General features: G+C 40.5%; 2 protein-coding genes across 3 annotated transcripts; one reads left to right on the plus strand and one right to left on the minus strand.

Moving 5' to 3' along the window:
* Window positions 1-42: 42 nt before the first annotated feature.
* Window positions 43-6998, minus strand: ogfr (opioid growth factor receptor). The gene is made up of 7 exons (XM_054785202.1): window positions 6508-6998; window positions 6002-6067; window positions 5832-5913; window positions 5673-5751; window positions 2861-2927; window positions 2631-2779; window positions 43-2545 (listed from the first exon to the last, which is right to left on the minus strand). The coding sequence occupies exons 1-7, from the start codon at window positions 6637-6639 to the stop codon at window positions 1471-1473; spliced, it is 1650 nt and encodes a 549-aa protein (XP_054641177.1). The 5' UTR covers window positions 6640-6998; the 3' UTR covers window positions 43-1470.
* Window positions 6999-13765: 6767 nt separating this feature from the next.
* Window positions 13766-16527, plus strand: kcnk15 (potassium channel, subfamily K, member 15). Of its 2 annotated transcripts, XM_054782401.1 has the most exons (3): window positions 13766-14265; window positions 14560-15296; window positions 15446-16527. In XM_054782401.1, exons 1-3 carry the CDS (start codon window positions 13983-13985, stop codon window positions 15521-15523), a joined length of 1098 nt encoding a protein of 365 aa, XP_054638376.1. In that variant the 5' UTR covers window positions 13766-13982; the 3' UTR covers window positions 15524-16527. The 2 variants fall into 2 exon arrangements, with proteins under 2 accessions (XP_054638376.1, XP_054638365.1); XM_054782390.1 differs by having other exon boundaries at window positions 14560-16527.
* Window positions 16528-26530: the final 10003 nt, after the last annotated feature.

Consider the following 26530-nt stretch of genomic DNA (forward strand, 5'->3'; position numbering starts at 1 on the left):
CTGTACTCAGAGGAATTAAATGTCAATCTTAACTCAGTATAAATTTGTCTATGAGGGAGTTGGGGACAAAAGTAAATTGGAGTTCATTTATAGGACTCCTTCAAAATGAAAATTACCATCATAACCTAAAATATAAAGCCAAAATTTTTTTTTTCATTCATTCCTCATCTGTCACTGTCATGTTTCAATTAGATGAATCATTTGTTATTTTAGGTTATAATTTCATTGTGTAAAGGTTTAAATGTCACTCGTCATATTAGGCACACCTGCAAATTCTAACGAGTCTGCCTTTTCAAAATTAACAATGCTGAGTTTTGATTGACAATTGGCATAGATGTTTTGGTTGGTTGTTCATTGCAGATTGCCGTGACGTACATTTTTACGATTACATAGCCAAACTAGGTAACCAAAATATTAGAACCTGCTCTCTTATTGATGTAGTGCAGTTCTATAGCACTGCAAATTACAACCATATTAATAAACAGTGTTAAATTATTATGTCTCAAAACAGTTCATCATTTTTTCAAAGGCAGAGTTTAGAACACCTCTTAAAGGGATAGTTTGGATTTTTTGACATGACGTATGACATTGCCATTAGCAGTGTAGTCCGTCAACAGTGACTTACCCGCACTTGGTCCTGTGAACTCACTTCTGGTTGGATGAGAAACGTAGTTCCGGTTAGTTATTGGGGGTACTTAAGTAAAGAGTTTGGCTTCTCAAAACAATATGCGTTTAAAAGAGTAATACATTTGCATGACAAAAATGCCTCCTCGAAAAAAATCAGACCGCACAAATCGCTTGGCTTTACTTTCGCCAACGGCTGTCCATTGAACACACAAGTCGCGGCTGATGCATCTTCATCGCTCTCTCACACACACACACACACACACAATAGACAGCCAATAGCGCACATTAATACGCCGTCAGAGAAAGTAAAGGTGAGCGTTTTTTGAGGTCTGATTTTTTTCAGGAGGCATTTTTGTCATGCAAATGTATTACTCTTTAGAACGTATATTGATTTGAGAAGCCAAACGCTTTACTTAAGTAACCCCAATAACTCACCGCAATTATGCTTCTTATCACCAAAATCCGACCAGAACTGGGCTCACGGGACCAACTGAGGGGTAAGTCACTGCTGATGGACTACACTGTTGATGGGGACGTCATACAACTTCATGTCAAAACATCCAAACTATCACTTTAAGTCAATGTTGAACAGAAGTCTGTGAAAACATCAAAGCTTACTTGAGGCTTTCGGCACTTTAATGTCCTCTCTTAGGTTTCGGGCAACAATTGAACAACGCGGCAATCTCTAAATCGAACGGTCATCTGTGTAAGGTACTACAGCTCCAAGAAAAAAAATGGACAGCCAACGTTCTTGCTCCAAACTGAAGAATGCCAACAATTCTTGTGAGATAATCACTTAGACTGAAAAGCAGTGGAGTAGAGTCGAGGTAATGTAGGAACTATTCATGTGTTACCCATGTTGGGGTCTAAACTAGAGGGGTTTGACTCCATGTCAACGTCCTCCGACTTCTTCTCAGTTGTCTGTTCGTCCCCTTTTTTATGGGTGCTCCCGTTTGCCTCCGACACTTTGTCCTCTTTATCTGGCACTTGAATAAAATCAGTCCTTGGGATCTTCTCCTCCCTCCCTAATGACAGGCAGGGTGAATATTTTGAAGTCTTAAGAGGTGTTTGAGCAGACGAGCTCATTTGGCCAGGGGCTGTGTTAGCGCCAGCCTTGCCCTCTGCCTGGCCAGTGCTCACGTCTCCAGCAGAGATGCCATTGCTCTGCATCATCACACTCTCTTCTCTCTTCTTCTTCGGAGGCTCCTCTATGCCCACATCTTCATCCATTTGCATGACATTGTCGGGTTCCTGAATGGTGTCCTGTGAAATGTTTGTAGACTTCAACTCAATATCTGCAGTAGGCTCAGTTTTGACGGTCACGGTGTCAGGAGTGGGTGACTGATCCATTTCATCAACATCATCAGCAGTCTCGTTGCTGTTCCCTAAACTGTTGTTATTGGTCTCAGGTCCACTGTTGGTGCCATTTCCAACAGTCATTTTATCAGCCTTGGGCTGAGGCGTTGACTCCAACTGTTTGATTTTGTCTTTACTTATTTCAGTTTCTTTCTGTGTCTTTCCTGTATTGTCCAGTTCCTCGTCTTTAAGGTGAACCCCCTTTTCTCCATCTTTGTTTTTAGCCCTTGAATAGACGTCATCCCGACTGTCTCCATTGCCAACAGCTTCTGATCGTTTCTCTGCCTTCCTGAACTGCTTCTGAATCTTCCTGGGACACCACACAAATTTATCCTTTGGTTCAAAGTGAAGGTAGGCGAAGCGCACTAACTCCTGGCGTTTTTGTTTATCCAGAACCGCGAACAGGAAGTAGTCAAGTACACTGCGTTTAACACTGGTGAGGTTCTTCTTGACCAGAGTCTCCTCAAGAAAGAAGCGCACGAGCGGTGCCTGATAGTGCTCAAAGCCCAGCTCCCCCATGCTCTTCAGGATGCGAGTGATGCGCAGGTTGTTGTGCATGTTCCTACAGGAGATGAGATGGTTTGTCGTGAAATTATAAACTTGAGAGTTCATGTGAGAAAATTTACAGCCACAAAAATCAGATTTACCGCTCAAGGTTCCCGAAGCGCTCTTTCCAATTGTCTGCTCGTGTCACCTCACCAGTCTCTTTGTTAACTAGGCGGATGCCGTAGAAGCCCAACATGAGTTCATACGACTCCACCAGCCTCTTTTTGGCATCCTCATTACTCTTAAAGGCCTGGGCCGAATACAGGGTGAAGACCGTGAGTCAAAGTGAAAACACTGCAGAGTTCAGGAAGGTCACCAATGTGACACTCACCTCAATTTCCTTCTTGGTGAGTTCAGAAGCCATGTAGTTTACCCCTGGTTCGCGGAGTGGGAACAGCCTGGCAGTAACGGGGGGGGGGGGGGGGGGGGGGGGGGGGGGGTGTCACATATCACTGAACATGTTGAACTCCAGTTATGTCTTGTAAAGTTGTAAACAAATGCAATCTTTTTACAATGTCACATCCATCCACCAAGTTTTGTGCAAATACGTTCAGTTCACTGCAGAATTAAATAACTATGCCGCTCATGCTGTATATGACAATGAAAAGTAAGCAAAAATGCATGGCTTGGGATGACCATAATGCAGGGGTCACCAACACAGTGCCCGCGGGCACCAGGTAGCCCCCCCCACGACCACATTCGGTGCCCGCAGGCCTGCTTTTCATTCAGGTTTTCAGTTAATAATGTGAGAACACTAGAAAGAAAAGTATTCTGAAACATAAAATGTAAGTTGTGGATACCAGCATTTTGTGAATGTTTTGGTAAAACAAGCATATTTGATTTGTTTGGGTTGAAAAAAGGTATGAAAATCATTTCTACAAAAATGAGTAGCACGTGGCCATTTTCATTTTCTAAAAGTAGCTCTCGCAAGAAAAAACGTTTGTGACCCCTGCCATAATGTCTCTCGCTGGACATATTGTGGATTGACTCATGCAATCCAATGTGCAAGTGGATGAAAGCCCAAACTACAATGCGGTTGTTCTATCTACACTAGGGGTGCCCATTATGTCGATCGCAAGCTACCGGTAGATCGCCAAGGTAGTTTGGGTCGATTGTGTAAACATCACTTTGTGGATGTCATATGACATCAGTCAGCTGACATTAAGCTCCCCTCCTGATTCGTTCTTGCTCTTTCTCGTGGCATTTCAAGCTACACACAGAGATGCAACTTTCATCTTTATTATTCTGATTACGGATAAACTACCTCAGTGGTAAGATTCTTATATCTATAAGAAAAGTTATCTGTTCACTTGTAATGGCTCGTGATGTAGAAAAAAAAAAAAGTGTATTGTTTGATGGCTTTGCTTGAATGCCATTACAGAAATCAGTGTTTTCTGCACGTCCACTTCGTGAACTATTTCATGATGAAATGTGCCCACTGCTGAAACCTTTTTAATATGTTGCCTTTGACTTCAGCTGCATTGTCTTTTGCATAATCATTTTCAATTCTTGTACATCTGTAATGTTTGATAGCAAATGCGAACTGGATGTAATACACGAGCTGTCTCCTAATGAACGTTACGTAGCAATTTTGATTGACAAATTACCAGTACTCAGGTTATGTACACAACTATTGAGGAATTATGCGTAATTATCTTTATTGCCATATTGAATATAATTATGATGTACTACAACTACTTTGATTACCTGTAAACTTTGAAAATGTGAATGTGAAATACTAATCAATAATATTTACAATAGTATTTCAAAGTTTACGGTTAGATTTTATATGTCATATGTTTTATGGAAAAAAGTAGATCATTTTGACTTGTTCATATTGGTATCGGCTTTTCTGCCGATTAAGATATCAGCGTGCAAGTAATGGCGTGCCACACGCTTGCTAGCTCAGTATGTATATGAATTACAGTCTTTCCAAATTTGCTTTTGAAAATGCCATTTGTGATGAAAGCGCTGCTTATGTAAGGGGTGAGTAAAGAGTCTTCCTTTAATACTTCTAATATGTTTCAGGTCTGCACGGTGACCTAATGGTTAGCATGTTGACCACATAGTCAGGAGATTTGGCTTCGTATCTCCATTTGTGAATCTCCATGTGGAGTTTGATGTTCTGTGTGTGCGTGGGTTTTCTCCGGGTACTCCGGTTTCCTCCCACATTCCAAAAACATGCATGTTCGGTTAACTGGCGATTCTAAATTGTCCACAGGTGTGAATACGAAAGGTTGTTTGTCAATATGTGCCCTGCGATTAGCTGGCGACTAGTCCAGGGTGTACCTCACTTCTCGCCTGAAATCAGCTGGGGTGGGCTCCAGCATTTCTCCACAACCCTAGTGAGGTTAAGTGGCATAGAAAATGAATGAAGAATGTGTTTCATTCATGTGTAACATGCTGAATGAGCTGGTGTATAATTTCACTGATTGTATTAATCCAGACTTTCATACTTTGAACTTTACTTTGTTTTTATATGGATGTTTGTACTACATAAAAATGTGCAGATTTCCAAAATTGTATCGTACCAGCATTATATAAATTGAATCCTTATTTGTGAATTTATTAAGACATTAGTCTTACTTGTTGATCGCAGGAGAACATGTTTTGACTATTAGTCATGATTTTTTAATGACTTTTATTGGGACAAAATGGTAAAAACAAATACGGCACTTTTTCTGTAACATTACATTATTTGCCAAATTTTACACAAACACTTTATTTGTGAAATGCATCTAGTGGCATCACAGTAAAAGAAGCGTAATGTTAATTTATTACATGAAATGTGACCTGACAGTTTGAGAGACGATCTGCTGCCTAAATTATCTGTTGATATCGTTATCGGTAATGAAGCACAGGACGATATTGGTATATCGGTAAAAGCCAATATGATGCATCTCAACCTTGCAACACACAAAATGTTTCACACAGAACTGTGATTTGTGTTCAGCACACACACAAAAAACAAATCATCAAATACATTTCAATGAGACAGCAAGAAAGCGGACTGTTGCAGCAAAATCGAGGCTGCGAAGTACAGAACACAGCTTATGTAAGCATTCATGTTTATCTCTGCCATTTCTTTCTGCGTATCCTCAAATGCTACAATGCTGTGATGCATTCAAAGAAAATGCACGTACCACTGAATGTATGAGTGAACTCTCTCCAGCCTTTTGTAGTCATTCTTCCATTCTTTGAGGAAGGATTCAATGTAGACATCTGTGTCACAGAAGAAAATCTCAGGTTAAAATACATGCATCCTCCTGGCAGCATATTGCGGTGTGACTGAAATATTCTACCATCAGGTGCAGAGGGAAATTTATTGAGGTAGAACTGCAAGTTGTTCATTTTGTCCTCCGAGCACTCGTCGTCTGCAAGATTCTGACAGAGAAAAAGATGTAGGACATGACAGGCCACACTGAGTCAGATGGTTGGGGTGTGAGGAGCATAGACAGTTTACAGTACTTACGGGGTATCCTCTTCTGTAGTTCTGCATGTCCTTTGCTGCCCTCATGTTTCTGGGCGTGTGATGCCACTGCAAACCATCATGATGGGAAAATGTGTTTTACCAGCATTTAAGGTGACAGACATAATACAGGTATATAGGCTACCATAAACGACAGCACTTCAATGTGTAGACATGTAGGCGTTTGACGTAATTATCATACCAGTCACGTTATGTAAGTCAAGCGGGGTTTGAGTAAAGCTAATCCATTTTTTAAACCAAAGGAATTGGCAGCTATTTATCGTTCTTCGGCCTATTTATGCAGAACCAATGTCACCACGTGCAGTCCAAATTGAAAATATCCGACTTGATAAAGTAAGCTAGCGTGAGGAGCCTGCTAGGCTAGCTAGCTAGTAGCTACTATTAGCCTTGCACCCAATACAGCAAAAACACCGTCTAACCAAGTCGCCACTTTTAATCCCACGGCATCAGCATGGTGAGCCAATGTTTAAGTAAGTTTAAGCACTCACCGATACTAAAGTCCAACCACATTTGTTCCTGTCTTGGCTGGGCCGACGAGGTTGGCCATCTCCGGCCGGGTCTTCTCCATCACTCTCCGTGTCCCAGGTCGAGTCGTAATCACACACACAGTCGTCCTCCATGATTCCCAAGACGGCAGAAACCACCTAAAGCTATCCGAGATTGTTTGCCACCGTTGATGTGCATGGATCCAGCTACACAAGCATGTTCGGGTTAGACGGGGACAGTCCTGACCAGCCTATCTTTGCAGGCCGCCATCGTCTCTCTCCAATCTGGTCTGCTCTTGGCGGCGATGATGCCTTCAGGTGCTCGAGTGGGCGTTGAACTACCCAGCCCCCACAATCAAAAACACAACGTAGTACGTACTTTACTAGCGCAACAGTGTTTTTTTTAACAGTTTTGTCCTTATTTAGATGCAGTTAATAAGATCGAGTCGCTCCATCGCTTGTTGATTTCGATCGAGAGGGAAGGAAACGAACTTAACGTTATCTTGTCACTCATGGCGACATTAACAATGATATCTACAGTGCTGACATTTCTGAGCGTTTAATGCACCAAGTATTTGTATTTTATATTGGCCCATAAATCGAATTTAATCGAATGTCTCCTCAAGAAAAGCTGAGCTGTGAAAACTATTTTGTGTAATAAACTTTGTGCTCGGGCTTGGCATTCGTTTGTGACGTCACGTTATTTTGAATGGCGTTTGTGTGTGCAGTATTAGGGAACAGCAACATTTTTCTTTTTGAAGTATAAAAAAAAACAAGAAATTGAATAGCACAACAGTGGCAGAGTCGGATTTTTTTTATTGGGGTGGCCAAGGTGAGACCATTACTCACATAGGGGTAGCAATAAGTTCATACCTGAAATGTCTAAATGGCCAGTGGGGTGGCCGGAAAACATTGCCACCCTGTAGATCTACCACTGCCACGCAGTGGTGAAGTCAGAGAGACACAATGAGAAAAAAAAATACTTCAGCAACAGCATCATTTTGCAACAAGTTATTAATCCACACACATTTCACAGTTGAATTGCTGCTCTGTCTTAAATACAAATACTGCACTTGTATTTGTCAACGTGGCTGTAGGAGATCATTCATATACCATGATTCCTTACCAAGATGTAATGACTTCATCTAATGTGATGATATTTTTTGAAATACAAGTCAAAGTTTTAACTGGTGCAACACCAAATCTATATTAATATGCTCGGAAGTTGTTACATAATCCTGCTGGCTGGTGGACAGGCAGAAAATGCAGCATAAATAGGTTTCCAAAAAACCCCACTACAAGTTGGAACACATTTGTTTTCTTCATGCTTTTCTGATACCACTACCACAATGTCCACAGTGGGAACATTCACAATACAGTGGTAAAGAGCAATTCTGAACACAACAATTAAAGGAAGAGCAGGGGACGCTCCAATAGTGCAAACTGGAATCTGATGAGTAATGATTCATAAAATGTGCACCATTGGCATTGATAGACAAATTGAATATTACTCTAAAATGATACGGTATACTTTCTGTATACTGTCCATGCACACACAAACCAGTGGCACAAAGACAGATTTAATGGTGTGAACACATGATGACATGAACTGGTGGGACGCTTTCATGCAAGGCACAGCTATAAATAGATTTAAGTATCATGGCAGGAGTAGATTCATTGTTGAAGTGCCTCTGGTGTGAGTTTCTATTTTTAGCCCTGGTTACTGTGGAAACCAGAGGCCTCAGCCTGCATCCTGTGTGGCTATTTAGTGGCGTTGCTTCATCACGTATGCTGTATTCAAAGGTTGGTTTATTGTACAGCAAGATTAAAACCATTTCAGACACCCAGTTGGCTTGTGCTAATTGGACATTCTTGACTTTAATGACACATGCTTTACTGCACTAGGTCACGGTCAAGTTTTTTTTTTAAATATATATAATACATTTTAAAGCAGCCACTACTGCCTCAAAGTGCTGTACGAGTATAACGGAACAGTATGGTAGTAAAAAAAAAAAAAAGCCATAATAAATACTGATGTTAAACAAACAAGAGGCCAAAAAGACAAGACTGGTTAAAAACCAAAGAAACAATAAATGAACTAAAAACAGTAAAAGGTGCAAATAGAAACATTAAATAAATAAAAATGTCCAGCTCGGCTTGTGTTAAAAGCAAGTGCAAAGAAGTTGTTACCTTTGCCCCTCCTGTTCTGCACTTTTCCTGTCCTGGGCCCTGTTACACAAAATTAGGATAAAGCTTGTATTTGTTGTCCTGGTTCAATCTTGTTGCACAAATAGTGGGATAGTGGAAAGTGGGATATGTTCTGACATAAGTTACCATGGAGATTTATTCTGTGGGGTTAGCCTGCTCCAGACCAGACTAAGGTCCGGGATCTATTTAATCTCATCCCTTATCTCAATCAGTACTCACCATAAATGGAAACCAATAATTAATCCACTGCCCACTACACATTGCTACCACGTTCAACTACACCAACTGTCATTATTTAAACATTTGTCATCATTCATTTCAATCATTGTAGATAAAGGATTTTAGATGACGTTGCAATCATTAGATCATTTATCAGATCATTTACACATATGATATAAAAAATGAACATCCCATAAATACAAATACGCATGTTCAAGATAAAATAGTTATACAGAGTTACAGTTACACAATTTCACTCACATCTGCAGTCAATTTCACCTACAATTTAAACGGATTCATAATCACAGTGCGTCTACGTTTTCGGAGATGTCAATTGCGTTGGTTAATGCGGATGTGTTATACATTACCCAGAAGCCTTAGCGCTCGAGGGGAAACCGGAAGTTTATACACTGTTGAAGCTAGCAAGTAATGGTGACGTGGTGTGCTAATAAAGAGTTCATAGATATTACTGTACAACGCTGTTCTTGATTTGTTAAACAAGCAACAATTGTGATGGTTTCAACGGAGCAGTGAGTGTGTATTTGCGCACTACTTATGCACAAAGTATTGCAAATCGTCTCTGCAATAATTTGCCGCGCTTTCTGTCTTTGTTTTATGACTGTGGCGTTGTTGCCTTTTTTTATTTGCTCTTGTGCGTCCTCGTAAGCCCCTATGAGGATTTCCGCTCCCGTCGGGGGAAGGCACGCCGCTCTCGTTGCCATGGTGAATCGGTGGTTGTGTGATGATAGCGGGGTTTATCTAAGGAAGCCGCGTACAGGCAACTGATTCAGGATTGGTTTCACTTGGCTTGACTAATCAGTGTCTACTCAGCCTGCCTTTGGCTTTGGGCAACCAATTAAGCGTAGTTGCTCTTGTTTTGGGCTGGTTGAGCTCAGCTCAGTCATTTATCCTGGATATCGGAATCCTACTTTTGTGCAAAGGGCCCCTGGTCTTCTCCACCTCTTTGTGTTTTTTCTGTTGTAAGAGGCCCTCATTGCTGCTGGAGGCGGGACTACTGGGCGCCCCTGCTGCTTATTTGTCTGGCTACTTCAAACCTGATTGTTTGCAGCTGGAAGATGCCTAACAAGATGGACATTTCGGCTCTTTTTTGAGAGCTGGTTCTTTTGGCTCGCCTCACTAAAAAGAGCCGTGCCTTTCGGCTTCCAAGTGACTCTTCAGATTTTTTTTGCTGGCTTAAGTTAATTTTTTACCAAATGATGTGTATAGTGTAAAATGCATTACTAATGTAAAAAATACATGATATCAAATGTTTATTATTTCAATTGATTTATTTAAACCTCAGTGAACAGCTACAAAAATATAATATAATGTTATATTCTAAAATATAAAAACAAGCACCAAACTCAAAAGACAAATTAGGTCAAAATAGATGAAATCTCTTAATGCAAATTTCTCACGAATGAATTGGCTCTAAGAGCACCACAGCTGTTTAACCCCGCCCCTCCCCCTGCTCAGTTTGGACACACAGGCGCCGCCACACATCTTGACCAACGACATTCGCCTTTAACAGAAAAAAAAGACGAGGAAAAAAATTATCTGCTCCCAAATGGCTCCCAATGACGCAAACCGGCTCCCGTCGTTCATTTCAAAATGCCGTCTCTTCGTTCGCGACTGACACATCACTACGGTCTACTTTTCGGACATTTAATAGTTGTTGCATCTCCTAGTAGTACGCCCAGTTGTTTTCCTGCCATCCAACCTGGCACTCTGCTTTCCTTTTTTTTTAATGGCTTGCGCACCATTGTCGTCCTTTGTTGTTCTTTGTGTGACTCTCATTAAAGATACTACAACGTTGTGTTGGCCTCACGCCTCTGCATCTGAGGTCCAGACCTACTCAGCATGTGACAGCATGTAAGTGTGTTTTAACATTGATTTGAAACTCCCAACAGATGTAGCAGCTCTAAGGCTCAGAGGGAGAGTGTTTCAGAGTTTGGGGTTGCTACCGCACAGGCTATGTCTCCCTTGGTTTTCAGTCTGGACCTTGGGCACTCTTAACAGACACTGATCAGATGATCTCAAATCTCTGACCGGAGTGTGCAAAACAAGCAGTTCAGGAGTCAAACCATGAAGAGATTTAAAAACAAACAAAATCTTTAATCTGAATCCTAAAAACAACAGGCAGCTAATGGAGAGAAGCCAGCGCTGGAGTGATGCCTTCTCGTTCCTCTCAGCCGCATTTAGGCCAGTTGTAAGCGATGTGTGGAGGACTGTTCAAGGCTGAAGCATAAAGAGTTACAATAGTCCAAGCAAAACGTTGCTGTATCAAAGAATGCACAACTGTTTCTACCTGGTTTGGCGTATGCCTTGACCTTTCCGAAGGAGACTGAGATGAAATACAGCAGTTTTTACAACTGAACTTATCTGCGTTTAAAAGAACCATCAGTAAAAACACCAAGACCTTTACAGAGGAGCAGCAGTAAGACCTAATGGACCGAGGTCCATATAGAAGATCGGGATCGCCAAATATGACAATCTCTGTTTTTTTGTCATTTAAATTGAAGAAATTTAAGGATGTCCAATCTTTGACTTCTTAGAGATATTTAAGTAGTCCTTCAGATGAATCCGTTTTGGAATTAATAGGTAAATGCATTTGCACACTATCTGCAAAGAAATTAAATTAGATTCTATATCATTTTAAAATTGATCCCAGTAGTAGCACGTAGAGGGAAAATAGCATGAGGCCCAAAATTGAAAGAGGCCTGAGTAGCATTTGAAAAAATTGGAATTGTACTGTTCACACTGACCGACTGACCGTTACAGGTCATATATGAGCAAAAGAATCGGAATAGGCCTGCAGTGTGAACGTAGCCTAAGTTATGCTTTTTTAGAAGACGCTGCACTAGAGCTTGTACACTACACTATTGCAAGGTTTGACCTTCTACGGTCTGATTCCGGCCTCTAATTAATGCCTGCTGGAGTCTGCAAAGAGATGATCAATAGAATTTTAATAACACATAATTAATCAATCCCAATGGGGAAATTAAGGTTTTTAATCTTGTGACACAAAAGTTAAGACATTTTTCCACTCCCATAGTGATGAATACCACACAGTAACATAACAGATTCATTCGTTCATTTCCCGCTTTTCCTGTTCAGTGTCAGAGTCTACACCGCCTCTCGCCCAAAATGTCCAATTTTCTCTTATAATTTTTATTCAATAGAGAAATTGCGGACAGGGTCCTTTCTTCTCTGCACGATGCTGCGTTCATGCTTCGAATATATTTGTGCCACAACACAAACCAAGCGAGATGTTTGAAGAAGCATAGTGAGGGTAATATGGGGCTACTCCAGTGTTTACTCCGAAACAGAAAACCACATTACCTTGCAATATAACAAAGCTTTGTTTCATTATCACAGCCAACACCTCCAGCTAATCAACATACAATTAACCACCTACAGTTCAGCATCAGGATGATAAGAGATTACTATATTATAAGTAGGCCTGTGATAAATTATGATTATGATTATGACCCTTGATTTAATGTATACTGCTGAGATGAGAGGAATTTTCAATGAAAAAGTTGTCTGTTTCTGTAGTTGTGAATTACATTGGTCAAAACAATGTGACCAACTGCAAAATGTAACGAGATCCAATACATAACCCTGCCTTTGCAGAGATAATGTTCAGGTTTTAATTGAACAAGGTGTTACTTTAACAATATCTACATTATTTTGTTGGACACTTTGGATATTAGCCATCTAACTCACTGTCTGTGCTTTCCTATGCAAGTAACCATGGAAACCAACATCCAATAGTGCAGCTCTCGAAGCGCAGTGAATGTAACATTGGTATTTATTTGTCATTTCGCCAGTGCACGGGCACACACACATACACACACACATACTGGACACACACACACACACACACACACACACACACACACACACACACACAATGGAAACCAACATTCAATAGTGCAGCTCTCAAACAGCAGAGAATGTAGCATTGGTATTTGTTTGGCTTTTGTCTAACGTGCACACGCACACGCACACATAATGGATAAATAGAAAAGTGGTAAATTGTGCAAAAATGTACTCACTGTACTATATTGATAATATATACTATAATACTATATTAATTTGCTTTTGAAAGTCATTGTTTCATTGTTTGTAGCAGGGGCGTCCAAAGTGGGTGCCCACCGCACATTTTAAAAGTAAAATGGAATTTAAACAAAACAAAACAGCAAAAATGGGAAAAATAAAGCAAAAAGGCACAATGCAAAGAGAAAAAGTTCAAATATTGATACAAATAACTAAAAACACAAATACATATATTTTTTAGCCTTTTTACAAAATAAAAAAATTATATAAAAATGGCCCCGCATCCATTGATTTTGGCCCTAGGTGGAAAAAGTTGGGACACCCCTAGTTTATAGGTTTTGTTTTGTGGTATTGTGGTACTCTTGAGTACTAGCAATTGTGTTGTATTATAAGACGCCATTACAATCGGCAGAGATGAAGGTTTTCACAGTAAATTACATGTCTTCTTTAGCATTAAGCCCACAACAAACACACTCCATGCCTATGTTGTTAAGGAAATTAGTTCCTTCTCAAATTGAGGTCTTTATGGAAACTCTGACGGTATTATTTGTTTTTAAGCCTTTATTCATTTAATGAAAAATAAAAATCTAGCCTTGTCGCTGTCCATGGTGCTCCCCACCTTCTCGTTTTTAAGTGGAGGGTTTGATGCGATCAGGTGATTTGGATTTAATGGACTTTACAGTGTGTGTGTGTTACTCAGGACACACATAAATAAATATTTATATTTGACTTTTGGGGCTTTGCGCATGCGAGTGGACAGTCTGCAGGGAACAGTCCACCTTGTCTGGAATATTGCTCGCCTCTGTGCATTTACAAATGTTTAAAAAAATACAATATCGGATTTATAGCGGCTCAGAACGATTGTCTCAGCTTGTTTTCTTTTTCTGCATAAAGGCTTCACGCAACAGGCTGCAGCACCCATGTGAAGACAAGCACGCTGCCACCTGTAACTGCGCCTCCGCTGCAGACTTCGCACGACAGCAGCGAGGATGAAGAAGCAGAACGTCCGGACACTGTCGCTCATCCTCTGCATGTTCTCCTACTTGCTGGTGGGCGCCGCCGTCTTCGACGCGCTCGAGTCGGAGACGGAGAGCTTCTGCAGGCGCATCTTGGAGCAGAAGCGCAACGAGATGAAGAAGAAGTACCGTTTTTCTGAGGAGGACTACCGCGAAATCGAGAGGGTGGTGCTGCAAGCAGAGCCCCATCGCGCCGGGAGGCAGTGGAAATTTGCTGGTTCCTTTTACTTTGCAATTACAGTCATCACCACTATTGGTAAGATGGAATTCACCTTTCACTTTACAATAGCACATATTTCCACCTTCACGGAATATGTTTATGATTGTAGTTGTTGTTTGTCCTGCGTCGTACTGAGATCTGTAATACTTTTTTGTAATGTGTTAGTTACCTCATTTACATGAGAGAGCAAAACATTACAAACAGTATGATGCAGTACAGTACAGTTCCACACCACTGCAAACTACAACCACAATACAAATATTGTCATTACTTGCGAACAACATTGTGTAGCATTCACCAACCTGACATGAAGCCCCCTCTCATTTGAAGGTTATGGCCATGCAGCACCAGGCACAGATGCAGGAAAGGTGTTCTGCATGTTCTACGCAGTACTGGGCATTCCTCTGACTTTGGTCATGTTTCAGAGTCTGGGAGAGAGGATGAACACATTTGTGCGTTATCTCCTCCACAAGACCAAGCAGTGTTTGGGCCTTAAACTCACAGAGGTGTCAATGGAGAACATGGTTCTAGTGGGCTTCCTATCCTGTATTGGAACACTCTGTGTGGGGGCTGCAGCTTTCTCCCACTTTGAAGGATGGAGCTTCTTCCATGCTTACTACTACTGCTTCATCACACTCACCACTATTGGCTTTGGTGACTTTGTGGCCCTGCAGAAGAAGGAGGACCTTCAGGAGAAAACCCCCTATGTGGTTTTGAGCTTCATGTACATACTGGTGGGGCTTACAGTGATTGGGGCCTTCCTGAACTTGGTGGTGCTTCGTTTCCTCACCATGAACAGTGAAGATGAGAAGAGAGATGCTCAAGAAAGAGCATCACTGAAGAGGGACAGAGGCCTTCTGGATCGGGCTCTGGGTCTCCGCGTTGTGGGCGATCACAGCAGAAACGACCGCAGGGAAAGGAACAGACACAACATGGGGTACAGCCACAGCCAAAGTCCGCTCTTCCTCCCGATGGAGGAGGGAACCAGCCGCACCAACCTAATTGTTTCCTCAGCAGAGGACCATGAGAGAGAGAGAAGCCCCTGCAGACACAGGCTGCAGTTTCAGGTGACGGCAGATGCATGTAAGGCAGAGTCGAGTCTGAGCTCTCTCTGCTCATGTGTGTGCTACCGCCTGGGCATTTGTCCGCTTGTGGCCCGCAGCCAACACAAAGGCCGCAATGTTGGTTCTGTTTACTACAACTCTGTCTCCTATAGGATCCACAGCAGCTCCCTAGGCTCCAGGGACAACACCGGGCTCTCTTCCCCTGGAAGCACACACTCACCGGGGCATAGCTTCCACAAATTCCCCCGTTCAAGGAGAAAGTCAGTGTGAAAGCAGTTTTACCTTTAGAAATTTGTACCTCTTTTGGGAATATTCAGGAAGGAATTATATTTTGTAAAGAGATGCTGAGGTCACACAATGGTTACATAAGCTGCTGCTTTCCTTGCATGTTGGGCAAGTGCATGCTGAATTGAATGTTTAGCACACAATGTGGCTGCATGAGTGCTTCTGTAAGATATACAATGTCTTCTAATCCACCTTTTGAAATAAAGTATGTTCAGACAGTGCTTCTTAATCACGGTATAGCTGTTCGGTGAAATAAGTGATTAATTCACAGTGATTCTTGCATCTGCTTTGGTCTCACCCACAGACACTCAGAGGTCACAAATTAGTTTCACTATTTAATGAGATTCAAGATGAACTTAAAACAAAATCTGCCTTTGCAAGACAAGATCTCTCAGAGGTATTTGTTCAACCATGTCTTTATTATTGTGATGGTAGTGTAGAACTGCACTACATTATAATCACTGGTGATAGATGAGTGAGCACTTTTGTTTTCCGTGCAAGGTTTGCAGGTTCTGCCCACCTCTTTCTCATATTTTTGATCTGAATGAGATTACTCACATATAACAATCGCTGATGATGCAGTGTGTACTTCTCTGCCAATGTCAATTAACACTGACAATTGTTTCACGACTTGTACTGTCTGCCACTTTATGAAGGTAGACATTCTGCTTTGTATTAGATCTCATTCGACAGATGAGTGTATACTTTTATAGCATTAAAAAAAAAAGCCTTAATGAATTTAGACCCAGCACATGAGAAATGTGGCTCCTTATAGCTCAGTGAATTTAATAAAGCTTACAGTACTTTGTATTACATATCATTGGGGCCTTTGATTAGCATTAATGCACTGGAATGTAAACACTGGTTTATATTTAATGGATGTAACAGAAAACAGATAAAATATGTAGCACGTTACCAGTAAACCTCCCATTATCTTGGAAAACATGACAGGGTGGCATGTTGACTTGGATAGCGATCAAATTTGATGTCTCTTGTAGTCATGTTTTATTAAACAAGGAGAAATTACTTGAACATGTTGTGAGTGGTGTTCATTTTTCCAAAGTTTAGAATGGAGTCCACTGATGTGTTGGTCTTCTGTGTTATTCCGTTTCACTGAGATTAAAACAAGGTTGTAAAGGGCTTTATCAGCACGTTTCAACAAACATTCTGCTTGCGTCACTACAATGGAGAGAAAACGCTGATTTAGTTTGCTTACATGATTTTTATTTTTGATTTATGGAGTTTTAAAAAACAGACATAGTAGTTAGAAAACAATGGAAATGATTGATTTCCACATTTGCAGACAGAGGTTGGAATTTTCAACAAAATGTATGACTTACATCAACTGTTGCCATGACAACAAATTTGAACGTCAGCATCTGGCTAACTTTAGAAACAGCACTTTGTATGTTTATTGAGCCTTTTATTTAAGTTTTGAGTTGGATAGATGAGTGCACACACCTGAAGGCTAAAATCCAGTCAGTGATACTACATGATGATCATCCTCGATTGCAGAGCCACCCCTTTAAACTCAAAGGGACGCATTCTCGTCAAATGTGCAAAGGATGCGCGTCGCTGCCATGAGACATAGAGCACCAAGTCAGCCCAAGAGAACCAGGAGGGGGAAAAAAAGAGATGAGTAATCGGGCACAGTGTACCTGTCAGTCCCTGGTGGTGTACAGTCGTCCCTCGCTACATCATGGTTCAAACATCGTGCCCTCACTCTATCACATTCTTCAATAATTAATTACTTGTAATAAATGATCGCTGTTTCTGATTGAATGTGGTCTCTTATTATCTTATATAGTATTTAAGCACATAGTACTTATTCTTGGCATAAACTAAACATTTCAAGCATAAAAATGGCTAAATGAGCTAACCAAATGAACTAAAATACAAATACAAGGCAGAAGAAGCATTCTAAATGTAAATGTAGTATTCTACATTGGTCACTAGGTGTCAGTAATCGTTCGGTAAGACAACCATCAGATGTGATTGCTGGAACTGGCATTCATTGCATGTTTAAATGATCTCATTATATTATATCTACTATTTTGGGGAATACATACACATTCTTACACGGTGTTAAGTTTCCAATGTGATACTAGATGCCACATTGCTATAGAAAGGAAAAGAAAGAAAGCACAAGAAAACAGTGCAATTCATGCACAGGGACAATAATAATAACATAATAATCATAACAATAATACGGGCTACTGATGGGGCCATAACCCACCACACGCTAAATATGCTGTCACCTCGACATTCTGTCTCTTTTGCTGGCTACCTCTTATAGTACTTACCATTATTATGCTTCACGGAACCTTTTTACTCCGTCACCTTTGCTTTAACTTTTGCCAACATAACTGTGAGTATCTGCACCTGCTTGTGCTTATTAAAAGACTATTTTTCCTGCACATTGCGCCTGTCTCTGCATACCGGAGGCCCAGCATTCGACAACGCATCGCAACTCCTAACACTCCACACATCTGCCTGCCTGCCACTAAGGTTCCCTTGGGAACACATTTACTGTGACACACGTGGACATGAGTTTTATTTACGCCTTAAATGGCTTATTTACTCTTATTATGTCTACTATATTGGGTAATACGAGTGTAAAGCCATTTAAAGCCGCCATTACATTACAGTGATGAGACAATAGCTAATGCAGGAAGCATGCTGTCCATAAAAAAACAAGGAACTGCTAACGTGTGAGTCTGTTGTCTTATTTATGTTTTATTCTCTGATTATATATACTATATTGGGTGATGCGAGTGTAAAGCCATTTAAAGCCGCCATTACATTACAGTGATGAGACAATAGCTAATGCAGGAAGCATGCTGTCCATAAAAAAAACAAGGAACTGCTAACGTGTGAGTCTGTTGTCTTATTCATGTTTTATTCTCTGATTATATATACTATATTGGGTGATACGAGTGTAAAGCCATTTAAAGCCGTCATTACATTACAGTGATGAGATAATAGCTAATATGGGAAGCACGCTGTCCATAAAAAAACAAGGAACTGCTAACGTGTGAGTCTGTTGTCTTATTTATGTTTTATTCTCTGATTATATCTATTATATTGGGGGATACGAGTGTAAAGCCATTTAAAGCCGTCATTACAATACAGTGATGAGCAATAGCTAATGTAGGAAGCACGCTGTACAGAAAAAAACAACAAGGAACTGCTAACGTGTGAGTCTGTTATTTTATTTATGTTTTTTTTCTCTGATTATATCTACTATAATGGGTAATACAAATGTAATGGTGACTATAGGGGTGTTATTTTATGTCTGGGGGGCTCTAATAATGTTAACAATCTTATTTAGAAGATCATAAACAGATTTTCTATGCCATAAATACAAAAATATTCTATTTATTAATATTCAGTCCTACTTCACAGAAATCAGCCAAGTGGTGGCTTTATTTGTTTGAATTCAGTTCATTTCTTATTTTGCACTAAAAATAATTTCCTGAACACTTTCTTTCCCATGGATTCACATTAGTCCCAAAACATGCATTTAACTAAATTCAGGCTCAAGTAACATTTTTTTATGGGAACCAAAATTCCTGGCAGCACCAGTCATTTTGTAAAATTCTGTTAAGGGCCCCAATTTGGCCAGGTGCAGCCCTGCTCGAGTGTCCCTGACTGTCCCTACAAAGAAGACCATTGACCTCCACTCACCTACTACACTGCAGCCAACATTTCAATCCTTCAAATACCACGCCTTGACTGCTACGGTCTAGTATCACATTGTGTATCTTAACATTTCCACTTCACCTCCTAGCTGTTCTCCAAGTCTGTTTTTATTTTGGACCAATATCAGAACTCTTGACAAAGGTGTCCCGGAGCAAACATATCAAGCCATCTGCTGAGCTACCGGAACAGTAGGCTGCTTTACATATAAATATAAAACTGACTGGCCAATAGAAATTGAAACGATGAGTGCATGCTTCTGAAAGGCCATCTGCTGTGCTTTGGACATAATTTTGCAACATTTATGTTTTTATACTGTCACCTCTCAGATGGTGCTTCGTTCATTTATTCCTGGTGATACAAATACCATTAAAAACAGCAGTGACTTTAAATTCATGACAGATGCAAATTATAACTTTGACAAGGGCGCCCTCTAAAGGGAGAGAACACTCTTTGGGGACGTTGGAGGAAAGCGAAGGTGAAGTTATGTATTCCACCGCCAGGGGTCAGTATTTACCCATCTAAACTGTTCATCAGCTACACTCAAGCTTTCCCTTTGTGAGCAATATAAAAACAGAACTGTCTTCAAACAATGATCGCTATGGAGTAGGGGTGTCACAAGACAGTTCATGAGACTAAACATACAGGAGATTGGGTCTACGAGAAAGATACAAGACAGGTTTTAACATTACTTAAAAAAAGTACAATGAAAAAAAAATTATGACAATATATTGCAATCTACTGATTTAATGTCTTCTGTTACCTTGCATTGCGCCTCATGAGGCTACACTCTGTGTGTATGCTGGCGGCTCCGCCTCCATCCACCAAGACAAATAGATTGTATGGCTCACTCCATTCATGCCGTTGTTCTAAGGAACAAACGAGCCAAGGTGCTGAAACCAACGCACAGAGTGAACTCTCTTCCTGCTTGTTTGGAGGCAAGAGATGAGGAAAACAGACACGTATGCACATGGAAATATATTGAGGCTGACAAAATCATCAATCTGATTTTCATTTATTGTGTGATTGATTAATTTATTTACTATTGTCCCAGTCCTAGTGTCCACAAGACTATATTTCTGAAATCTTGTCACGTTTTCATCTTACGAGATTTTGTGACACCCCTACTAATGAGCTAATATGGCTTTGCCTTGTCATGTAAAATGACATTCTACAACCTTCAACACCACCCATTGAAAGATATAGTAGTTGACCGTACGTTTCTTCAAAACAATGCCAATGAGGAAAGGAGCACAGATTGTATTTAGTTTTCAAAGCTGACGCAGCAGTCAGTGTTTCTTTTCAGCTGGCAGCCAAAAGACTGATGACATAGTCGAGGCTCCCCGCCGTCTGCTCCCAGTGGTGACCTGGGAATTACGTGGTGAATGAGTGTGCCACAGCGGCTGCCTTGTCATAGGGCCAACGATTCAATTTGTTTACAGACGCAATATGGCCGTCCTGGCCGAGTGCTGCAAAAGAAGCTAGGGGAGCTGCTACTTGCCAGCTAAGTTCCCCCCCACCCCGCTGCTTTCTCTGTCATCTTTCTTACTGTGAAGATTGGCTCCACAGGGCCCATTTGAAGAAGGAAACACACTTTCATGGAGAATTCAAAGCTTGTGATCAAACCGTCAGTGTTCTGTGGAATAAATGGACATTGTGAGACTTTCATTGTCTTTCGCTTGATTTGAGCTTTCTGACTATTTGATACATGTTCCTTTTTGGTTACACATCTTACAAACATGTTTACTTTTTGATGCAAGCCGTTGTAATCAAAACCACTGTGCATTCATTGCACTGTTGAGTTTTCTTGTGCTTTGACGCTTCAACTATCTTCGGTTACTGCTGCATGTCACACCTTTCTATAGCAATATGGCATCTAGTATTACATACAGTAGGAAACTTAACACCATGTCAGAATATCGCAATTGTGTCTAATATACTCAATTTGAAATATATCTTCATCTATCAAATTGTCTAAAAGGTTCTCCAGTTATCTTTTGAATTCCAGAGACGCGCAGTGTTCCATCGCAGGTAATGTTATTGTTCAGTGTTGCGCGGAGTACCTGTACACTGCGACACACTTTCATGTTTATTGCAATGTTTTAAAACCGACTGCTTAACAACCCCCAGGGGATGCTCATAATCTTAATGGATATGTTTTTTGTCAGTTAATGTCACATTTTTATCGGATAAATCACCAACCTTGGATTTCCCATCTGGGGAAAACGTGTACTGACAGTCGAGAAATGAAGTAATGAATCCAAATGTGGACGGCATGGAAGAGTGCACCTTATGTCTATGAGAGGTTTATGGAGCAAAGAGATGTGAAAAGATGCATTAAATGAGATATGAATACACTTGAGTGTTTTGCAAGTGCATTGCAGTCAAAGGAAAGCAACTACATGAGTTAATCCATGCAGCGCCCCCATTATTCTCAAACCAGATAAAAGTCTTTATATAACACACATACAGTATTAACAATATTGATATTGTTGATCTGAATAACAGGACTAACAGGATCAATACAAGTGGAAGACAGCTTCTGCATCATTTTCACTGCTCGCTGGCTTTCCCTCCAGTATATTTAAATCCACAGGGGTTACCATAATCCACTTTAATTGATTTATTTGTACTCAACTCTTGTTCGTCTTTAATAGTATCATTAAAATGTCATACTTGTTCTCCAGGTCTCTTGGCAGCACGCTCGAAACTTTCTCCTGTAATGGGCTCGCTATTGAACATTCACTGGTAATTGAACAGTAATGAACTGTTCTGTGCCCTTTGTATGTGTGTGTGTGTGTGTGTGATTGATTCAGAAAGCAGTCTTTGAGGGAACACTTTTGTGTGTGCTGACGCCATGTAAAAAGCAAAAAAAAGCGGCCTATAGATGGCGTTGTTGCACTTCGTGAGCAGCATCATTCGCATCATCTTCCCAGACTTTGGTGTTCGTTCCTTCTGAAACTATGCAGTGTGCTGTGTTTTGGTGATATTTTCACACTATGTTTTTCTTTATGTATAGCTATTACACTCTTCTGACTTGTTCGCTTACAAGCTTTAATTAACTCCAAATGTAGCATCACTTGAAGTGCAAGATCAAGCTTTAAGTTCAAGTCAAAGGTGCAGAACCCTAGTTTGTGTGAAATAAATGTTTGAAATGTTGTTTTGACACGAGGGAGGAAAAGTGCATCATAAACGGTCATCAAAGAAGTTGGGTGCCTCACTTTAACATATCGTGATCACGTGCTGCTACCAATACAACACCAACACAATCCGCTCATTGACAACTGCTGATGGGCAGCAAATCCACGCATACAATAATTATCCAATGAGCTGGAAGAAAACAATTCAGAATGGAAGCAGCCGAACGGGCCATGATGCATTAGAAAACTCATCAATCAAACATGCACTATTGGCATAACACAAAGTCAACTGCAATGACCAATGAAGAACTTTTCACATTTGAAATCATTCAGTAGTACTTTGCCTTGTATGGGTTTATTCCAGGATTCATCACAGTATGTTTTTAATACTTGCTGATTTGAGTTATGACGATTTGATATACATAAAATTTTGTATATTCTTTTATTATGCCGAAGAGAAAAGAATTGAATTTTGACATCATGAGACCAAGATGACACCTAAGAATGAATAAACAGTTCCTCATAGTGGTGTAACAGTACACCATAAGCACAGTATGGTACATACCTCGGTTTTAAGGTCACAGGTGGTTTCATTTTCAGTTACAGTAAGGGAACAAAATGCAAACCATAAAACTGCTTAGCTTTTGTGTTGAATGGTTTTTAAAATGAAACATAAACAACTGCCATCTGCTGGCAGGTAATTCACCAATAAATACAATTCTCAAATAAAAAAAGAAAAATATCGATATAGCACACAGAAAAATTTGAAGGACGTTAGGGGCCAATTTGATACATTTTGTGCATTAAAGATGCGAAAAACAATCCAATGTAGGTCAATATACTGTATTGTAAGCTATATAAGCTTTGTGTTATAGTTGACAAAGCAAATCAGTGTAATATCTAATAATATATCTCAATTAGCGGGGAAATAGAAAACAGCTGTGGGTCGAAAATGACGTCTGGGCATCACTTTGGACATCACAATTTAGAGTGTTTCTTCTTAGAGAAGTGCAACAATAACCGTGTGAACAGTGTGAATTATTATTTTATCTTCAGTAAATGAAAGTTCCTGATTGGCTGAAGTGCAGCATTAATAGTTCCAGCGTATAGCCCTGTTCTTGAGCGCTACTAAACAATGGCAGCACACTGCTTTCGTCTTATCCACTTGTATTTGTCCGATTTTAACGATGGAAGAGGGTCTTCAGGCTCTGGATTCTCCTTGGCACAGCCATGACACCCACTAGCCAAAGGCACACTACCTGGGGTTCTGGAGATGCATGGCAACCTCGAATGTACACTTCCTGTCCCTCACTTGTAATGTGTAAAATCAGAATACATGTACCATTACACCCCTAATAATTTGCCATTGCCAGGCTTCAAACAGGATGTTCTCAGGGATGTGGCCACTGAGCTTAGAGTGTCATAGAGTGTCATCAGCAGGTTCCACCAGCGATACAGAGAGACCGGAAGAGTCTTTTTTTTTATAGTGCATTTCATATTAAAATTCTTCTGTAGGCTTTTCAATTAAATGAGAACAGCGGCATTAATGACTAAGATTGACTGAGCGACACTTTAGTATCCCTATTAAGGTAATCATAGTATAACTGTGGCAACAAACCCCCACCTGTTGGGTGCCATCATTTTTACCTTAATCTCTGTTCATTTGATCTCAATTGTGCATGTGAGTAGCTTGTAAACTTTCAAAACCAGGTGTACTGTAGTACTGTAGTACAGTACTCTAGTACTGTAGGCTCCTCTTTGTACAATAAATAAAGAACAGAACAATCATTCTGAACAGAATTTGTTAAAAATAGCGACTGATAGAACTCTGAGCGAAATAAACCCCGGAGGTTTACAGAAGAATTTACCAACCTGACTTCCGACCCCAACGATCTTGGTCATCTTGTTTGTCAGATACAGTATGTTAGACAAAATGTGATTGGTTGTGCATGACATCAAGCAACCACAGTCAATCCTAGTAAGTTTAAAAATGGTTGAAAAACATTTTAATATTGCATTTTTGCCAAAAACCATCAGCCCCCCTGTTCACCTTTCCAAAACATCTCTTTTGTCGGTCCTTCACCATAGTGGCCTCAGTGAGTTTTTGCCTTGAGCACAGATGGAGAACACCATGAAACTATGGGGATCGTCCAGGCTTATGGCCAAAACCTGCTCTCTGAGTGGGCAGGTAAAATGTTTGGAGAGTGATGTGGAACGACAACAGGCCAAACATGACAAAGACAATATCTCATGATGGCTGAATAAAAATGAGTGTTTTGCTCCTTGCAGCAAACGACTGATTCTTTTTTACAGGAAAGAAATGGGCTCATGATTTTAGCTGCAGCAATTGCCTGTGATTTATTCTGCAATTTGTTTCGTTGAAATGGGTTGAAATGGATTGTAATGGTTGCGCTTTCAGAGGTGATGCAATGGGTCAGCACACATTCCGATGAGTTGCGGTTGTGACCATTATTTTCCTCTATTGCTGGGCACATGTGAACTCTCATAGAATTGTTCTTTCACCGCAGTTTCACAAGTGTTCAGGGAAACCATTAATCCATAGGCAACAGCGACGTAAAAGAAATGCCGGTTTGGTTAAACTGAATGTTTTCAGAGGCATATGTGATTGGCTGTTCTGGCAGTGTGTGCTTTTTGCAAAAAAAAGAAAAAATCAGAGTAACCAACCTCCCTATAGCCTGTAATTAATGCTCACTAAGTGGAGCAATTACAGGGAATAGCTCAATAGAGTCATTTACATTTGCTTACCATTAGCTGGCCTTTCATACGCCCCATTTGTAAAGCTTAACTAAAACACAGACACAGAAAATGTAGACTGATAGAACGCACATAATAACTCTTTGAACTCAGTTACTGTAACTTAGCCTCGTATCAGCTTTTGAAAATAAATACGTTTTTTGTAGGGATGCTCCGATTTCCGTAAAAAAAAATCACGTCATTGGCAAATGCCGATAAATGCCTTTTAACACCGATCACAAAAGGCGATCATCTGTGGCTGGCACTATTCGTGCAGTACTGTGTCTTGCTCTAACATCTTGGGCAGCGTCATCCTCCCACTTTCCTTCACACTATGTATGGTGAGTTTTCGAGGCTCACGTGGCGATCATCCGTCAAATGACAGCTAACCCATCCAAGTGGTAACGTGTGTGAAAGTCAAAAGGCTCGAAAAATAATTGAATTCATGGGACGCGATAACGAGAAGACACCGGGTTCGCCGAGTGTTCTCTCACTTACCTGGAAGTCCTGCTAGAGCTCCACCGATGTATTGTCATATCCAAAGAAGGCGTCTCATCCTCTGTAAGTTTCACGAGTGATATATGTTCTCTTCAAAAAGTAAAATATATTTTTGTCTAAATAAGGTGGGTTTTTTCCCCTTTTTTTAGCAGGGGTGCAGCCAAGAATTCTGGGTCCCATGAAAAAGTCATGTTGCCCCCCCCATTTATTCATTGATTACTCATTTTATTTGTAATTACCTATTTTTTAGGCCCCCTGGCAGTCAAGGGACCTTGGAATTGCCCTGACTTTTCCCCCCTGTATACAGCACCCCTGGCCAATAGCACTCATCATAAATACATTGAAAAGTGTATAATTAATCCATGTGGTTGGTATCGGTATTGGCTGATTCCAGTCCTGCATGATCGGTATTGGAATCGGCAGCATAAAACCCTGATCGGAGCATCCCTAGTTTCTTGCATTTAATGAAGCCTACTAGACAGTGGAGAGCTGATAAGACCCACAGCGAGCACTGGCATTGAATTTTAGACACCTGATGATGCATTTGTGTTTCATGATTCCAGGGAACCATTTTTTTTTTTGCAATACCCCTTGAATTTAATAAAAGAGTACTGCCATATGTAATAAAAGTAAAACTCCACCTACAGTACAGAGCTCAATGGCTCATTTTATTCTACACTTTTTTAACGACTTAGTTTCCTCATTCTATTTTTCAAGGTAACTGCAGTTACTTGGCATATCATATAATGAGGTGACAGGGGTTTGTGGAGTTGATCTGACACTAGATTGCCATCTAATTACTCAGCGTAGGAAGTGTCAAGTGCAGCCTAAAAGCTTCTGAGGGAGGCAGTGGATCCAGTT

Source organism: Dunckerocampus dactyliophorus, chromosome 1, assembly GCF_027744805.1.
Source record: "Dunckerocampus dactyliophorus isolate RoL2022-P2 chromosome 1, RoL_Ddac_1.1, whole genome shotgun sequence".
Classification (NCBI taxonomy): domain Eukaryota; kingdom Metazoa; phylum Chordata; class Actinopteri; order Syngnathiformes; family Syngnathidae; genus Dunckerocampus; species Dunckerocampus dactyliophorus.

Coding starts and splice junctions, on each gene's coding strand:
- ogfr (XM_054785202.1), bottom strand. CDS start 6,639: ATGGAGGACGACTGTGTGTGTGATTACGACTCGACCTGGGACACGGAG. Junction 5,752..5,831: donor ATTTCCCTCTGCACCTGATG/GTAGAATATTTC, acceptor TCTGTGACACAG/ATGTCTACATTGAATCCTTC. Junction 2,546..2,630: donor CGCTTCGGGAACCTTGAGCG/GTAAATCTGATT, acceptor CATCTCCTGTAG/GAACATGCACAACAACCTGC.
- kcnk15 (XM_054782390.1), top strand. CDS start 13,983: ATGAAGAAGCAGAACGTCCGGACACTGTCGCTCATCCTCTGCATGTTC. Junction 14,266..14,559: donor TACAGTCATCACCACTATTG/GTAAGATGGAAT, acceptor TCTCATTTGAAG/GTTATGGCCATGCAGCACCA.